This window comes from Hydra viridissima, unplaced genomic scaffold (assembly GCF_058129835.1).
Source record: "Hydra viridissima isolate aposymbiotic clone 2 unplaced genomic scaffold, HvirCarnegie_v1 scaffold_4, whole genome shotgun sequence".
Taxonomy (NCBI): domain Eukaryota; kingdom Metazoa; phylum Cnidaria; class Hydrozoa; order Anthoathecata; family Hydridae; genus Hydra; species Hydra viridissima.
In genome coordinates, this window is record NW_028324303.1 from 17116492 (window position 1) to 17134565 (window position 18074).

The 18074-nt window shown below is 27.9% G+C and overlaps 4 protein-coding genes across 4 annotated transcripts; 1 reads left to right on the forward strand and 3 right to left on the reverse strand.

The window, feature by feature from the left end:
• Positions 1-3507: 3507 nt before the first annotated feature.
• Positions 3508-6235, reverse strand: LOC149890183 (uncharacterized). The gene has a single exon (XM_090086367.1). The coding sequence runs from the start codon at positions 5820-5822 to the stop codon at positions 4845-4847; it is 978 nt and encodes a 325-aa protein (XP_089942493.1). The 5' UTR covers positions 5823-6235; the 3' UTR covers positions 3508-4844.
• Positions 6236-10488: 4253 nt separating this feature from the next.
• Positions 10489-14251, reverse strand: LOC149890184 (uncharacterized). Its single transcript, XM_090085909.1, has 8 exons — positions 14025-14251; positions 13853-13913; positions 13669-13737; positions 13343-13410; positions 13044-13130; positions 12307-12733; positions 12183-12217; positions 10489-11935 (listed from the first exon to the last, which is right to left on the reverse strand). Exons 1-8 carry the CDS (start codon positions 14154-14156, stop codon positions 11894-11896), a joined length of 921 nt encoding a protein of 306 aa, XP_089942035.1. The 5' UTR covers positions 14157-14251; the 3' UTR covers positions 10489-11893.
• Positions 10899-11937, forward strand: LOC145182659 (membrane progestin receptor gamma-B-like). The gene has a single exon (XM_080057846.2). The coding sequence runs from the start codon at positions 10899-10901 to the stop codon at positions 11868-11870; it is 972 nt and encodes a 323-aa protein (XP_079913972.2). The 3' UTR covers positions 11871-11937.
• Positions 14252-14572: 321 nt separating the features above from the next.
• LOC149890185 (centriolar and ciliogenesis-associated protein HYLS1-like) lies at positions 14573-18065 on the reverse strand. The gene is made up of 7 exons (XM_090085910.1): positions 17751-18065; positions 17348-17392; positions 17161-17255; positions 16410-16555; positions 15253-15556; positions 14868-14897; positions 14573-14716 (listed from the first exon to the last, which is right to left on the reverse strand). The coding sequence occupies exons 1-7, from the start codon at positions 17839-17841 to the stop codon at positions 14612-14614; spliced, it is 816 nt and encodes a 271-aa protein (XP_089942036.1). The 5' UTR covers positions 17842-18065; the 3' UTR covers positions 14573-14611.
• Positions 18066-18074: the final 9 nt, after the last annotated feature.

Sequence of the window (18074 nt, forward strand, 5' to 3'; positions counted from 1 at the left end):
CAACGACACACACAGTGTCGAGAACTCGGTAATATTAAGCGATTTTGTTTTGAAAGGCTTTTTGATGACCGCATAAACAAAATGGTTTCTGTCGGTGGAAGTTATTCGTAATAAACAAAATAGAGCGTGTAGTCATTATATATACCAGTGTGTCACCCAGGAATAAAATTTATACAGCGCTATCATAATATTGGGAATTTTCTTTCGGCTGACGAGTAAAAAAAAAAAAAAAAGGTCGTTCATTGCAAAAGTTTTTTAGTTTAAACGATTATTTACAATAACCGTATATGGCTGTAAATACAAAATTCTTTCTAATTCTTTTAAAAATTTTTTAGTGAAAATAAAAAGTCTAAAACAAAAAAATACAAATAAAAAAACAAGCGAAATGAAAAATCTAAAGAACAACTGACGTCAATTAAAAAATAACGCATTTTCTTTATTTTTGAATAAATTGCTACGCTTTTTAAATGGCTTTGAATTGAATGATTTGCTACGCTTTTTCTTTTGTAAAGAAAGTAAATGTTTTCGATCAACTAAATTATTTTCTTCGTTTACTAAGTATTTCTACGTTTCTTGCGTAGCACTTAAAATGTTATTTAAAGGTCGTTTTTTTTAAATGATTTTATGTACTTTTGGGAAATTTTGAAAAACTGGGAATTCCGCGTTATACGCGGTGCCATCAGGCTAGTTAACACCCTGTATACATATAAATATACATACATACATACATACATACATACATACATACATACATACATACATACATACATACATACATACATACATACATACATACATACATACATACATACATACATACATACATACATACATACATACATACATACATACATACATACCTACCTACCTACCTACCTACCTACCTACCTACCTACCTACCTACCTACCTACATACAAACATACATACATACATACATACATACATACATACATACATACATACATACATACATACATACATACATACATACATACATACATACATACATACATACATACATACATACATACATACATACATACATACATACATATATATACACATATATATATGTATATACACACACAGATATATATTTATATATATATATACATATATATATATATATATATATATATATATATATATATATATATATATATATATATATGTATGTATATATATATATATATATATTTATATATATATATATATAAATTTATTATTTTTAATTGGTATTTAGAATTAAATAAATTTGGTTAATAAGTTTGCTCATTTGTTTTTATAATTTTTTAAAAAGTACTTATTTTCATGTCTGCATTTGGAAATAAGCTCAGTTTTTTTTATTTAGTAAATTTTCTAGATCTAAATAAGTAATAATTTCAAACTTTTTTTGTTAACAAAATATACATTTTTGAGATATGTTATTATAGGTAGGCGCAGTTTTTAGAATAGATCAGTTTAATTTAAAGTTAATATTTTTTTCTTTTAGTTACCAAATATATTTTGACAGCATAGTCTCTTTTGTGTACTTTTCATGATTTTTTTAAAATTTTTTTAATGTAGTTGATGGAGCTTCCTGGTCAAAGAAATCAATTACTATTTTACAATGCTTACTATACAACTAAAAAAAAATTATTTACAAGTATATTTTATAATTATATAGAAATGTGATTTACTTTACTATAGGAAGATGGATCCTGCTTAAATACAACACATTGAAATTTGACTAATAGCATGTTTAATTTGTATAGTAAAGATAAATAAAACTGGAGAAGATGAAGAAAAAAAAAATGTTTATTTAACGAGAATGAAAATGTTGCAAGAAAGAAAAAGATATAGATTGAAAATAAATAAATTAATAAAATCAGCAGTAGTCTGTAGTAGACTGTTGACAAAAAGAATTTAACCGATTTGTTTGGAGGAAATAGATATCAATTTATTAAATTCTTTTGTAGTAAAATTATTATTATTCGAAATACATTATAAATCAATGACAACAAATGCATGGACATTAGTTGAATTAACAAGTAATTTACATAAATTTATTAAAAGCAGCTAAATAATTTTAAAGAATATGGTAATTGTCGAATGTTTATATACATCAAAATGAATTGAAAAAACCTTTGCGAGTAATAGTTAAATTCAAGTAATAAATTTTTGTTAAATAGAATTTGATTTGTATTGATTATCATTATTTAATTTATCATAATTTTTTATTCATTTTGTTTTAACAATAATCATCCAGTGAATTGATTTATTAATTTTTTGTTTGTTTAGATATTATCTAGATTATCTAGATATTGTTTAGACATTATATATATATATATATATATATATATATATATATATATATATATATATATATATATATACACGCTGCCAGTTTCTCTTTTCAGAATCGTCAAGAAGTCTTTCTATTTTCTTGTTCTTTAATAGCATTGAGCACTTTCTATTTTCTATGTTCTATTCTGAACATTGAGCACTAATTTTGTAAAATACACTAACACAATTTACATCCAATTTAAAAAATCTATTGCAAGTAATAAGTATTCAAGATTTGAATAATAAATAATGTGGCTTTTTATAAATCATTATATTATATACTAATTCATAACATCTTATGAACTCATGATATATACTCAAAAAATTAGAAAACTTTCTTGTCGGACTTTTTCAGTCACCGCTTTATTATAAACGTTTCAAAAAATCCCGCGGGATCTGAACGGCAGAATTTTACGTCACCCTCAGAGAAACGAAACAAACCCGAAATTTACGGAGACTGGCCTTAAACTTCATGAGTAGTCAGGTGTTGATCTGAAAGGTGGTGTGTTCAGTGCCTTAAACCTATTGTGTTAAAGATGAGAGCGAAGAACACCATGAATCTTATATTTCATATTTATGAGCCAGTTATTGAAACAACCTACATTTAATTGAATTTTCTTTATCTGCACAATAATCATCAACTTTGTCAGTTTTTTGCTGTTTTTAAATGTTGAAGTCCAAGTCAGTTTTAAGTTTTTTTAAATTAATTTTTTTGAAATTGCGATTGCTTTTGCACATAAAATCCTCCACATCCATATCTATTTTTTTTTTTAATTTTTCTTATGGAATTGCTCTGGTGTAAAGATTATGAACATCTTTTATTTTAGTGGGTAACTAAAGGTTCGTTTAATGGTAAGCTCGTAAACGTCCAACTCTTTAAATTAGCGTAATCTTTAATAAAAAAAACAAACAATAACATATGCAAGCTCCTAGCTATATATATATATATATATATATAAAGATACTCACTCTATCTTTCTCTTGAAATTTGCACCCAAAGCCTCTGCAAGATTTTTTTAATCCTTCTTTTTCTATATACCCACAGGTGTTTCTTAAATCAGGTGTTATTCTAGTGTAAACAGGTATTTCTTAAATCAGGTGATATTCCTGGGTGAAAAGGATTTTTTTTTTTTTTTACATGTTTGTTTGGTGCTTTAACATTGAACAAAAACCATTAAATAGTTACAACATTTTAGTGAAAATTACAAATTGATAATTGTCATTTTATTAATGTTAACATAGTTTCTAATTGTTCTTGCAATAATCTCGATGATTTAAATTTTAATTGCTTTACTGTTTTACTTTTCGTACAGGTGTATCCACCATGTGTTCTGGTTGTCTAAAAAAAAAATAACAAACTTACGCTAATAATATCTTTTGTTTTCCTTCCTCATAACAGCAACATGCTGAGAAAGAGCTTCTTTACACCTATGACTATACACTGATAAAGAATCAAGGGGAGTTATAAGTTTTAAAGAAAAATTCTCCAATATCATGACAGTTTAATTAAATGTCCCCTCTCTAAAGCATTAAGTTAATTATAAAGATGATTGATCAGAATTTTTAACCTCTTACTTTTAACAATTGGGGTTTCAACAGAACTGCCAGAACTATACATATATACAGGGTGCAGTACCAAAATCTGAAATGACTCAATTTGAAATTTACGCCGTTCTATACCACATGTAGAGGTCGAAATTTGGGTCCAAATAGCGTCTACGAATGCATTAAATAGTTATAAACTCAAAACAGTTGCGATGTTGAAACCAAGTGCAGAGTATTACCGAAGAGCCGCAATTATCAAAAGTGTTCGCTCTGGACGCTCGGCAACAGAAATCATTCGGTTCTTCGGGTACCTGAGATCAGTCTGCAATGTGTTCTCAAAGTACAATAAGTCAAAGGAGTCCTATAAGGGTTCTGCAACACCAGCCAAGAAAACTCACTTGAAGGAATACGATGTCAGGATACATGACGTCATTTAACGGACCCAGGACCTAATTTTTGAGGATCCAGGGCAGTTGTTTCAAAAGTTGTTGTTGGTTGACGGTGTGAGTGAAAAAACTATGCGTCGTATTATCAAGGAGGACCTCTGCTATAAGTTTGATATAATAAAAGTAAAATAAATACTTTCCAAAGCTGCTAAATGTGTTCTTTATGACTTAAAAACAAGTTGTTAAAATAAATTTTGTAAATCTTTTCGTTTTTGCATTAATAAATATAAAAAAAAATGGTAATTTGTCGGAATTTTGGCGTCGCACCCTGTACACATAAATGCATATATAAATAATATACGCATGCACGTGTATATAAATAATATACACAGGTTTACAGACAGCAATTTCTAAAAAGAAACAACAATAAAAATAGTTGAAAGTAACAGGTGGTTGAGAGATGAGTGGATAAATTACAGTTGACGTTTTAAATTAGCGTTACAAATGAACAATCTAAATTTATGCTCATACCTTACACTAAAGAATGAGCATCAATTTAGAAAACACAAAAGTTATGTACGCCGTTTTTAACAGCTGCTTTCGAGCAACGTCGTCGAACTTTTTTGTTTTGTTTTTATATTGAAGCTCCAGCATTTAATACAGTCTTTAATGCCAGAACTTCTAAAAGGTCCGTTGTTGCGAGCAACAAGTAAAGGAACTAAAACAGTTTTAAGGAGAGCAGGTACTAATATGTAACGAAGAACTTTTAACCTTGAGGATTGTCCTTCTAAGTTGTTTTGAAAAAACGAAGTGGTAATCATTAACCAATAAATTGAATAAGGGAAACTTCCCATTGTATATACAGCAACTAATGCGCAAAGCCTTATAATTACTTTCTTGCGCATGCTTAATACAACGTTCCCTCTTACGTCTTTGGAATAAAGCTTGACATAGCTTGTGACACATGCTATTATCATAACTGAGAGTGGAATCATTAACCCACATGAGTACAATACGCTCATATACAATGTTCCAAAAGGTTTCTCAAATATCCATCGACGAAAACAAAAACCACTTCGATGATCCAATTTGTAAGAAAGCATGAATGGAATAAAACTAATCAATCCAAACACCCATGTCAGTGTGAAAATTGATGTTACATTCTTTTCACGGACCCATCTTTTGGAGCGGTTATTAATCGATTCACATCTCATAATAGACAAAAATGTTAACAAGATGCAGCTCCCCATTGAAAAAATAAGCATTCCACATTGGCCATCGGTCACACTACAAAGGAAACTTTCTAAATATTTGTTCAACGGAGGGACTTTTTTTAAATTCAAGAAAAAGTAAGGCGTGATACCGATATATTGTCCTAAATCAATAAGACACAAATGCAACAGAAATCTCCCGAATATTGAGTTCATTGCATTTCTTGCAAGGAAAACGTAGACGATGTAAGTATTTACCAAAAAACCCACAGTTATTATAGTAGCGCAAACCAACGAAGACACAAAGTTTTCCACACCGCCAAATACTCTCAGCTCGGTAAAATTGTGGTTCATTGTACCCAATTGAAAAGAATTTATTTTTAGCTCAAATGAACAAACAAGTTCAAAGGTTGTTACTAGTTCGTTTTTTATACCATTCTATTATGCGTCTCCGTAAAACTGCTCGTATATTACAACCAGGTAAAACAGGCTTCCTGAAGCTGCCAGCTAATGGCCAAGTTATTCACGTTTTTATTTTGACAAGCGCATTACAACTTCCTCGCGAATATTGGTGTTGAAGTTAAAATATTATATGAAAAAAAAAAAAAATCTTACGTATGTCCCAGCAAATAATAACTTTCAAAAGCTTAATTATAGTAATAACTTTTAATGCTCTTGTTATTTAACTTAATGCATACATTTGATAATGAGCACTATTTTCTAATTTGAATAAGAGTTTAATCTGTAAAGATTATCCTAATTTTGGTGTTTTTATTAGACCGCTTCGACCGTTTTTTTTTTTTTTTTGTTTTTTGTTTTTTTTTGTTTTAAAAAATCAGAACTCCCTGAATACCTTTTTTTAGAAGTTCACCTAAGGAACTCTATTTTGGAGAAACTCCCAGAGTTGCTTTTATATAAAACGCCTTAAACTTTTCTTTGAAAACTATGAGCAACACAAAAAGAGAGGAGGACCGCCAGAAGCCGTCTGGAATATTCTCTATTATTTTTTATTTTTAAAGCTTTTATGAGGATATCGGGAACGATTAGGGTTTTTCCTTGAAGTTACTGTGACTAAACTTGTTTGAGTAAAAATTATAAACTTGTTTGGTGATATATACTATATACACATTCGAAAATGACACATTAGTGTAAATATTAACTTCTTTCGCCAAATCAATCTAAAGCAGGGAAAATCGTACTTCAAGTTGGCAAATCATAAAAAAATATCTTGAAACGGTTATTGCAGAAAATGACTAAATTATCAAGATCTATATTTTTAGACCGAGAATAAAGCATAAGGTTTATAGGTTTACTTTGAATGTCATTTATTAAGTGTATTTCGTCACGTTACATAAATAATTAATGAGTTAAATAGTCGTACCCCCGGTTAAATTTAAAGCAAAATAGAATTCATCCGTATAGAAAACATATTAACTGTTTCCGCATCCTCCTCCTTAAACGATTATGCGACTCAAAGAGATTTTATTATTAGATAGTATGATACTATCATGATACGTTGCTTTCATTACGTGTTTCGCGTACTCCTTGTTAATAAATCATTTAGCAAGTTTTTTATACTTTAAGTTTATTTTTGTGCTTTATATTGTGATTTTAATTTAAAGGTTAGCGTCAACTTGACAGAAATTTATAAACAATTTAATTTGACTTTGTAAGCTTAAAAAAAAGGATACCTTTTGTAATATGGTTGAGTCAGTAAATCTAAGTTTTAAAAAAAAACTCTTATGTTGAATAAGAAAAGTTAATATTTGCCTGAATATAAAACAAAGTCGATAAATGGTCTAATTAAATTTTTTTAAAAATAAAATTTTAAATATTTATTTTCATCATTCTGACAAAAACTACCTTCCTCTTTTCAAATACCACGCAAAAATGGGATTTGAAGGAACTGACGAAGAAATTAAACAAAGCAAAATAAAAAAAAAACATGAAAAAAAAAAAAAACGGTTCTCGTATTGTTCATCTAAGAGTTAAAATTTAATATCATTTTTCAAATCGATGAAATCAAATCGATGGCTGAACAGCATTCTCCAGGTCAATATTATTTTATTTCACTTTTGAAACCATAATGTCGCCATAAAATCTTGTTAGGTAGCAGAATTTATATTGTTTGTTTGTAAAAGCTAAGAATAATGGAATTAAGCATTCCTATACTCAAAGCACTTTTTACCCTTAGTTGTCAAAATTTAGCAATAATAAGGAAATAAGCTGACAGTTTTTTAAGCTAATTACGATTGAGTGACAGCTGGATAGGCTATTTAGGCATTTAAAACATTTAGAGGTGTAAGGGGAAAATAAAAATTAAGAACGGGGAGAATCAAACTTTCTTCTTTTATCTTTCAAGCATATCACCATTATTATTTACATGTTTTAGTATTGTTTAAAAAATATTCAATCAACTCATTTTACTTACTGACTTTAGCGAATGATAGCCCATGAAAATTTGAATTACCTTAAAAGTGAAGGAAATTCTTCAATATTCAATTTTCTTTCATAATCAATTCTCCTATATTTCATACCGTTTGATTCGTGAATATGTAAATCACCAGGGAAAAAAAAATCACATTTAGTGCCAACACTTTTGTTTGTAACTAATTAGGAAAACAATTTTTTAATTTCAGACACCAAAATCTATGACTAGTTCTATTGAGTCTACCAGGTATTTGGGAAGTTAGGTTCTCATTATATCAAAAAAGACACCTCGTAAGTGCTAATATTCTCCGCACAGGATCAATAGGCCCCTCCCGAGATGAAAGCATTAAACAGGTCATATGTAAGTATCAATATTTAAATAAAATGTGCTGATCTTTTTCGTCAAACACATTTTTAATTAAAATAAATAAATTTTCACAATATGTGTAAAACTCTAAAATTATTATCTAGGGACATGTGAGTTCAAGTTTGAAGCTTTTTAAATTTGAAAAACTCAAGTAAAGTTGAAGTGTTTGACTATTAAATATTTAAACTGTTTGAACTCGCAAAACTTGAAGAAAAAAATTTGTTTGGTTTCTAAAAACTCGATAAAATTGATTTTTAAGTTTATGACATTATATGATGTTTGTTTTAAATTAACTTTATCAAGTATTTCAAATTTTTCAGCTTTATCATTTTTCTTATGTTTTCTAGTTAAAAAAAAATTAGTTTTTCTAACTTTAAATCTTACATTACTCTTACAAGAATAAAATTAAATTCATAGCTTTAATTTTTCTTTTCGAAACAGCAACAAAAATAAATCTAAAAAATTTGAACTACTATTTTTTAATTTGTTTTTAAACTAATCCAATACTGCCAATTTAAAGATTGACAAGTGAATATTCTCTCGGATATAAAAAAGCTTGTTTAATATTGTTTAAAAGACGTTTTTTCGTCTGTATGTGACTGCGCCGCCTAATCCAGAAAAAACTCTGATGCTGATGATGAGGCTGGAATGCAAAGAACTATCCGTGCAAGTTTTGCAAGAAGAGGGTAAGTAATGGCCATCAGTCTTCACCATTCCAAGATCTTTGTGTTTCTTGGAGCCAATTCAGTGCTGAGTTAATTGTCTAATTCAATTCTGATGTCGGATTTGCCAGAGTTGTTTGAATTGGTTCGGGTATAGGAGTTTATAACTTGAAAAACTCGATCTTTATTCCCAATTCAAATGGTGCATTCTAACCGATTGAAAACAATATTATTTTATAAAGGAGAGTTGAAAAAGGCTGTAGAAAAAGTCTACTTTAACATTTCATAGTACCGCTGTCATTTTGTAGATGATTTTTTATGGGATATATTAGGTTTACTAAATAAATTTATAAACTTAATAAGTTTGTAAAAATTAATAAATTTTTGAAACTCGATCGAAATATTTGAATTATTTGAAAAATTTTCCCATTTGAAAAACTTGTATCGCTAAACTTGAACGAAATTTTGAGAACTCCATTGTGCTTATAACATAAATTCGCCGAATTTAATGAACTCCAATGTGCTTTTAAATATTCACGTTTCACAAGAAAACTAAACAAGTAGAACTAAGTTGGTTCATAGTGAAAAATTCCAATGTGCTTTTAAATATTCACATTTCACAAGAAAACTAAACAAGTAGCACAAAGTTGATTCATAGTGAAAAAATAAAGATTATTACATTTAAATTTGGCCTTTAAATGAAGATGGCTTTATTATGGAATTATCTATAATTTACAGACTAAAGTTCGGAAGACACTAATGTGTCAAAAACAACTTTTATTAAAATTGCACTTTCGAATGCAAGACCTAAACTTCTATGGGAAAAACCAGTGCTTTTAAATATATTTAGTATTTTTTATTTGTGTAACCAGTGCTTTTAAATATTTTGGTATTATTCATGATTCATTGAAGCTTTAAGGCAAATAGAGGTGGCCTTCATCAAATGATTAATTCTACATGTAATGACCCACTGTAACAATAAGCTCTCGCTTTATCATAAAAATACCGAGAAATTGTCGAATTGCCGACTACGTAAATAAATCGATTTCAACTGCAAAAATATTAAACGACCAAATAATAAAGATTTTTTTTTTTTATAAGTAAAGAACGTTTATCTAGGTTTCAGATAAGATCTTTTCATATATACTGCGTTTACTTAAATGAAGTATTTGTTGCATTATGAGTGTTAGGTTTTATAAGAACTTGATTGACCAAAGAGTTTCATTTAAGTTTTATCAGTCTGGGTTAGAGCAAAGTTTTGATAATGCTAAAAGAATTTTGAATTTTCGGTTAAAAGAAATTAGAGCCAGGGCTTATTGAAACAAATGCATTTGACAGGTAGCAGAGGTATCTGACTAAGAGAAAGTAACAGTATACTAAAAGGTTAAAGTGATGCTTGAAGTATTGTTTTTGGAATTGCATAAAACAGTTTATCACAGGGAAATCATAGCAGTAGCCGTCGATTCATTAATCATAGCAGTAGCCGTCGATTTCGATGACTATGACTAAAGGTATAGACAGAATTTGTAAGGAAGTTGAAACAGATAGAAATCAGTTTGAATTTTTCATTTAAAACAGTATGCTTTATTCATTTAAAACAGTAATATATACACATAATACATCATTTAAAACAGTATACTTTATTCTATGAAGAAATTCATTTTTTAATATTTTATCTGCTTTTATTAATGCGTTAAATATCTTGAACATTTCTTAGATTTTTTCTTGTAATAAGACCTTATGATTATAAATATTTCATTCCGAGTTAAGAGCACTAAAAACTTTGAAGAACAGCAATACGAAAAAAAAAAACTATTTAAAATATGACATAGGAAAGTATGTCACTAAGCAACCTAAAAATTTAAAAAACTTGTAACCTAAGCAACGAAACAGATTTTGGTAAGATCTTTGTTTTCATTTTAAAAACACCTGAATAAATTTCGTTGAAAAATCATTTTCTATACGACAAAGATGGAAAACACAACGCATAACAGATTCTGTTTGAACAGAGATGAAGTACCTTCGACATTTCATGATCCGTATATAGAACGAGGGTACAGACGGCCAAATCTGTCAACTTACGATTGTTTGAAAAGTGCGACAAATTTCAAATGCAACGAATCGTTTAACATAATATCGCATTTTCTAGCTACAATATTCTTTGTGATCGTATTTATTACAACGTTTAGCAGAGACCTAAATACTCGTAATTGTTACGCATGGCCTTTAGCTTGTCATGCACTTGGAAATATAGCGTTTAGTTTAATGAGCACAATCGCACACACATTTAACTCAATGTCTCAAACAATACGTCACCGATGTTTTTATTTAGACTATGCGTCCATTTCCATTTATGCAGTAGGTGCTGGTCAATCTTTTTTCTATTATACACGACCGTTAACCTCAAGAAGTTTGTTCTTTACATCATCAGTACTTTTTAACACCGGGTGCATCACTATTTCTATTTTAGCAACGTTTCTAAATTGTTTATCAAGAATTAAATGGAGTTCAACAAAATACATCGTACGCACTGCAACCTATGTATTATCATTTCTTTGGAATGTAGCACCGTACTTTTACAGACTGCAAACATGCGCCAATGATACCGATTGTGACAATACAGGTTTCCCGCTATTCGCAGCTCACGTCTTGTTCTTTATTCTCACAGCAGTCGCCAACATTACAAAATTACCAGAAAAGTGGTTCCGTGGAACATTCGATCATTTTGGGCAAAGTCATAACCTGATGCATATTTTTGTTACTATCGGTTGTTATTTACAGTTTGAGTTTGCAAAACATGAAATGAAACGCAGTATTAAAAACGATTACAAAATGGCCGATTATGAGCAATCGGTTTATTACATGATCGCATCATCAATTGCAAGTATATTAATCGCTCTCTATATTGGCACTGAAGAAGCCTCCGTAAAAAAGACTATTTGAAATTAAAATTTTGAAGCAACCATTTATGAACTACCGAGCAAGTCATCTAGCCAACCACTTAATTCCTAAAATAATACAAAATGAAAGAATAAAAATTGAATTAAAAAAATAGAATTAAACTAAAAATAGAAATACTATAAATACTTGTCATGTGAAATTTACTACATGCCGTTTATGCTATTTTAAAAAAATATATGAAAAAAACATGTTTAAAATTTTCAGTTTGTAAGATACAAATAAGTCATGGCATACCACTTTTTTTAAAAAAGTGTATACAGAAAAAAAGCAACTGCAGAAACAGCTAAGGTATACCTCTTGATTCTGTTCTTCACTAATGGTATGGAAATCTAATATGAAAATAGAATAAAACTATGGTTTGTATCAACACGTCAACATTCTGTCACAAACATTGACAAAAAAAAATAAAAAAAAAAACCTGTGTGAGCTTCAGATATCTCCAAAAGTTTATCCAATTCAATATCCTCAATTGTTACTTCTTTTGGAACCATGTTTTTTTCTTCTTGTTTCATTTCTGATGTTAAAATTTGGGCTTTGCAAGTAGCGTTTTGCATATTTACATTTTTCACAGAGTTATTGACCTTACTTTCCAAGTCAACTTTATTTAAAAACATTTCAGTTTGAGTGCCAACCTTCTTATAACTCCTCAGATCTTGTTTTAGATTGGTGCTAGAGCTAATATTGTGACATTTAGGAAGAGATAATAAGCGTTCCCTCAAATTCTCAAAGCCTTTATTACACCAATTGATAGAAGCAGCATCTTCAGTTTTTTCTCTTAAATCTCTGTTACTATGCTCATTAACATCTTCTTTTAAATTTATAACACAATATTGACATTCTTTTTTCTAGAGAGTTTAAAACAACATACTTTTTACCATTGTTAAAAATTAAGGTGTTTAAAAGTTTTAAGACATGAAATTTCAATTCTCCTCAAATTTGCCCTTGTTAAAAAAAAAAAAAAAAAAAAAAAAAAAACTTTAACAAGGGAAACCCCTAAATCCGTCTAAAAAAGTCAAAATTGGTATATAAATTACAAATTAATAGTAGAAAACAGGCAACCTTAAATTATTCTACAAATTCGAACTACCTTATCATGCATTTCATACAAGTACAAGAAAAAAGTCATGCCTGTACGCATAAAAGTGAATAACTCACTAATTTATCCAGCTGAAGTAACTTGTATATTCCAATGTTGCTCAATTCCAACGCTAATTTACTGACATCCAGCTGAAGGGAATTTACCTGACGAGATAATGTGTAAATAAATCTCATGAATATACATTGCAAGTTAAAAAATACAATTAATTAAGTGGTTTTTTACAATGAATTAGTCAAGTTAAAATTAATTTTTTACTAAAACAGTTAAATAATCCAGTACAAACATCAGAAACAATAAAAAAAAGTAATAACAAGCATCAGATTGAAATTGTCAACCATAAAATTATTGAATGTACCGATTCAGAACTGCTAACATCACCCCAGTCTTTCTCTTCTTTAAACTTAAAATGTGAATGCAAACCAGCTTAAAAAAAAACATATAGATTCATACAAAGTTTTCTTTTAAATAAACTATACAAAATAAAAGTGGAAGATTTAACATAACTATAATTACATGCTACTCTCAGAATAAAATACAACAAAAACAACCAGTATTTTAACCAGTAATATTTTGGATTTGGATTTTTATAGATTTTTAAAGATCTTTAAAAATAACGTTATTTTGAAAAAAAGGAAACTTTTTAGTAAAAACATTGATATAAAATAATCTAAAAAATCATACCTTCAGTATTCTTTATGTAATCAAAGTCTTTTACTTCTAAGCTTTCATCCTCTGAACTGCTACTTAAAGCTACAAGTGCAAAAGTGAATACAAATATAGAACAAAAAGACTTTTTAAACTCAATATTTTATACAAAACCCACTTTTTTAAAGCCTGATCAGATCAAAATCTTAAATCTTCTTACGCAAATCATACTTCTCTACATTTGATTCAATTTTTCTTCTAGGAAAATTTCTGTCTTGCTCCTAAAACAAAAAATATCTCTGCAGTTACTCATTACCCTTCACAAGAAGGAAAATTTATGCATGATCAATGTTTATGCAACCCTTCGAACAAACTGTTGAAAACATGATTACCTCTTCTTCACTCTTTATGTCCAAACTATTTTTCTTCCCTCTGTCTCTTACATTTGAATGACCTTTTCCTTTGAAGTCACTTTTACCACGCTGCTTACCCATATTTTTATAGTCTACAAAAATCAAACACATTGGAGAAGTAAATGTCTTATCTCACTAACAGTTAATAAAGATAAACATTGTTGCATTTTACTCCCATAAAGTAACAAAAGAATAAATAGTGTTAATTAATACATTGAAGAAAATGAATAACACAAAAAAACTTTTTTTTGTAAATTTAATGGTCATATAAATCATGTTAAATATTTATTATAATGCAATTAAAAGTATACAAATAAAAAAAAGTCAGTTTCATTACTTAACAAAAATGACTAATTTAAAATCAATTATAAATATATAAATAAATTACACTTTTATATAAATAAATATATTTATACAAATATATACATACATGTGTACTACAGATACACACACACTGTATATATGTTGTATAAATTATTACATATATATAAAAACATACAATTTATTTATACAACTATTTTTATATAATAATAAATTATACATTAAGTAGTTATATCAACAACACTCTACTGAATTTGGGCCATTGCTGACCGAATTTGCCATCGCAGAGCTTGACGTTTTTTATCTGTGGGCACAACATATTTATTTGTTGTGTGAATATGTCGTGGTTTCTGAAAAAACATGTTAAACAAAACTGATAATAATATAATTGGTTAATTTCACAAAAATTTACTGGAAGAGGTTTATTAGAACTATTGAAAAAAATATTCTGCATAAGAAGTTGAGGCACCTTAAATATTATTATATGCAAATTAAACTTACTTCAATATCATCAACTTTTAGCATTTGCTCCTAAAAAACAAGAACTTTATTTAATAATACCAGCTAAATGTCATTCTTATTCATTTTTAGAAAATCAGAATATTGTTGCTAAAGTTTATTGCTGTTTGTTTTATAAACTGTAAACAAACCTCACTAAATTCTGAACTGTAGAAACTTAATGGATTAATTTCCTTAATCTTATAATATATCTTTCAAGCATTTTAAGAAACTTTTTTAAAAAATACAGAACAAAATAAAAATAGCACTGGGAGTTAACCAAAGGTTGGTGAAGAGGTTAAAAAGAAAAAAGGACAAAAGGTAAGTATGTTGAAATTATCCATTATAATAACAAACAAACAAAAAATTAACAAGTGTCATAAATTACCCTCACTCTCCATCTTACAGAAGAATGATTATCCTCTCCTGGTACTTTGTTATACTCCCATTCTTCTTTAAATTGATGATAACGATTGACAGGATCACACTTTTGGTAGCATCTTGTCTGAAGGTAAGATTTGGATGATTTTATAAAAGCTGGTAGTGCATTGTTTGAAACAGAGGAAGTACTATTGGTCTTTGAAGAAGTTGGCATTTGACGAATTTGATTTTCAATGTGTGTAATATCAGATATCTGACTTTCAGTATCAGTTAAAGTTTCATCAAAGACTCTAACACCATCACTCTTTTTTCTAACAATAAATAAATAAAAAGAAAAAAAAAAAGAAAAAAAAAGAATTCCAACCATTTCAGTTCAATTAAATATTTACTGCTCTTTATTTAGCCCTTCGTGGGTTCTTTTTTTAACCACAATTATTTTCTGTTGAATCTTCTATTCAAAGTGTTTAAAGTATTTATCTTACCATACTTGGTTTGTTTTTTTTATTCTTACTGAATTTTCTAAAAGCCAATGTAACTAAACTCAAACATTTTTTTTATAACTTGCCTAATTACTGTATTTGAGTATATTTATACAGGATATTTAAACTGTTTAAAGCAAATTAACACTGCTATTAAGATTTGTCCTGTGTAAAAGATAACAACCATTATAAGCAAAGGAAAGGTAGATGCAATAAAATCTTGAAAATATAGTAGTGATACAGGTAATATTTAACAAAAAGTAATGATGAAAAGGGTAAATGTAAAAATCAAATATAAAATTAAAAAAAGACTTCTTTAAAGTTTTAAAACGGTTCATTATTTTCTGCTCACCTAAAATCAATTTACTTTTGGGTGAGCTTAATTTCAGTGTTGCTTACATTTGAGCATGCACAGTCAACTGAAAACTTTGTGAGATTTTATTGTTATAGACAACTTTTTTCTCTTATCTGAGCCTCCTTTTTCAATCATCATTTCAAACTTATCATTTTAAATTTCTGAAATTGATAAGAGGATTAAAGTTGATATAGTAAAAATATCAAACTATAAATAAACTAGGAAATAATATATCAACTCTTTATGATAAACTAATTTAAACTTATAAAAACAATTCAATGATATGTTTCAAACAATTTAGAATAAACAAATTTATCATCAAAAATTAACCTTGAAACTTTTCTTTTTATAATTGATGAGCAAGATGAATGATTGCCAGATGAAATTGATTGAGCCATAGAAGAACTTGACTGCTCTAAGAAACTTCCATTTGAAAAATTTTCTTTTTCCTCTGAAAATTTCATTTTTTCTGTCATCTAAAATTTTAAACTTCTTATTTAAAAGCTTAAATATAAAATAAAAAATATAATATTAAATAAAAAGTATAATATAATGAACATAAATACTAAATCAGTTAAATGTTTATTGAGTAATTACTAAACTTATTATTTAATCTACTTAAGTTGTAAGAAAACATTTTAAATTTACTGTTAAAGTTCCAAAGATAATTGTTTAACAGCAAAAACCAGATTATGAGCACAAATCTAAGGTCAATATCACTCAAGGCCAAACTCAAAGACCAAGGATCAAAAACTCAAAAGCAAAAGCAGAGTAACAATGCCAGCCCACTTAGTGCTAAGGGTTTTATGAAAAAAGGGAAAAAACAAAATTAGAAACACTTTTTTAGCTTTATTCATATTATCATTTCCATTTCAATAAGTGCTCTGATTAATATTTAAACTGAAAAAATTATTATATTTTAATATTAAACTTAGATTAATATTTAAACTGCTGAAAGGTTTAAAAATGGACAAAGATAAAATGTTTTTTTGAAAATATTACAGTTTGAATATAAAATAGTCAAGCTTGGATTTTCCTATATTATCAGTTGTAACATAATTACAAAGGAAAAACTACAAACCTTTTCTTTTGAAAATGCTCTTGGTCTGTTTCTATGCAATTGATCATTTATGGGAACTTTCAGATACTCACTTGATGTAGAGTCAGATGACGAATCTAAAGAATACCATAGAATAAAAACTGTTTAACTGTTTAAAAGATTACTTACAGGTAAAAAAAATATTCATTAAAAAAAAAAAATTATATACCATATATTGACAAAGATGTCTCTTGCTCCACTAACATTTGCAAATCTAAATTAAAAAGCAATAAAAATAAAAACCATACTTATAAAAATAGATAATATAATGTTATATTACTAATAGCAAATGTAAAGAATATTGACTAAAAATACTTCAACATCTATAGAAAGTACACCAGATAATGCAAATATTTTGACAAATAAATCCTAATGCTATTAAGCTATTCCTAACTTTTTTTTATATCAATGTTAAAATATTGCCCTAGCAATTATTATTAAACAAATGTATTACATTTGTTAACTTAATTCATATTAACAACCCTAAATTTTATTACAAACCTTAATGAATACATCACACACAAAAATGCTTGAAATAAAATATATAAGAAAGTCAAGTTCTAAGGTATTACCTTTCATAAATTCTTTTAACTTGTAATTTGGAATATTAACATAACCAAGCTGTTTTAACTTTTCTTTTATTTCTTCTTCAGAAAACTCCATGATTTCTCTAACTTATGGTTTAAGTTTTTATGAAAATATTTCTATAAGTTAAATATATAATAACTTCTCTTTTTTGTAATTTAAAATAATTTAAGCTTCGTAATGTCAAAAAAGCCAAGTGTAATTAAACTAAAAGTACGTAAAAAGTGACAAATGTTATCACCACAAGATGTTTATTGACATGCTAGACTTTTCAGTTCGAGGCGGAGTGTATTATAGAGGACTATTATTTA

What these genes read in the sequence shown, in the direction of transcription:
- LOC149890183 (XM_090086367.1), bottom strand. Translation starts at nt 5,822, where the DNA reads ATGAACCACAATTTTACCGAGCTGAGAGTATTTGGCGGTGTGGAAAAC.
- LOC145182659 (XM_080057846.2), top strand. Translation starts at nt 10,899, where the DNA reads ATGGAAAACACAACGCATAACAGATTCTGTTTGAACAGAGATGAAGTA.
- LOC149890184 (XM_090085909.1), bottom strand. Translation starts at nt 14,156, where the DNA reads ATGTGTTTGATTTTTGTAGACTATAAAAATATGGGTAAGCAGCGTGGT. An exon ending in TACTTCAGCTGGATAAATTA is followed by an intron (nt 12,734 to 13,043) that starts GTGAGTTATTCA and finishes TAAACTCTCTAG; the next exon opens with AAAAAAGAATGTCAATATTG. An exon ending in GTGAAGAACAGAATCAAGAG is followed by an intron (nt 11,936 to 12,182) that starts GTATACCTTAGC and finishes GTATTATTTTAG; the next exon opens with GAATTAAGTGGTTGGCTAGA.
- LOC149890185 (XM_090085910.1), bottom strand. Translation starts at nt 17,841, where the DNA reads ATGGAGTTTTCTGAAGAAGAAATAAAAGAAAAGTTAAAACAGCTTGGT. An exon ending in GACATCTTTGTCAATATATG is followed by an intron (nt 17,256 to 17,347) that starts GTATATAATTTT and finishes GGTATTCTTTAG; the next exon opens with ATTCGTCATCTGACTCTACA. An exon ending in ATAAAAAGAAAAGTTTCAAG is followed by an intron (nt 15,557 to 16,409) that starts GTTAATTTTTGA and finishes ATTTATTGTTAG; the next exon opens with AAAAAAGAGTGATGGTGTTA.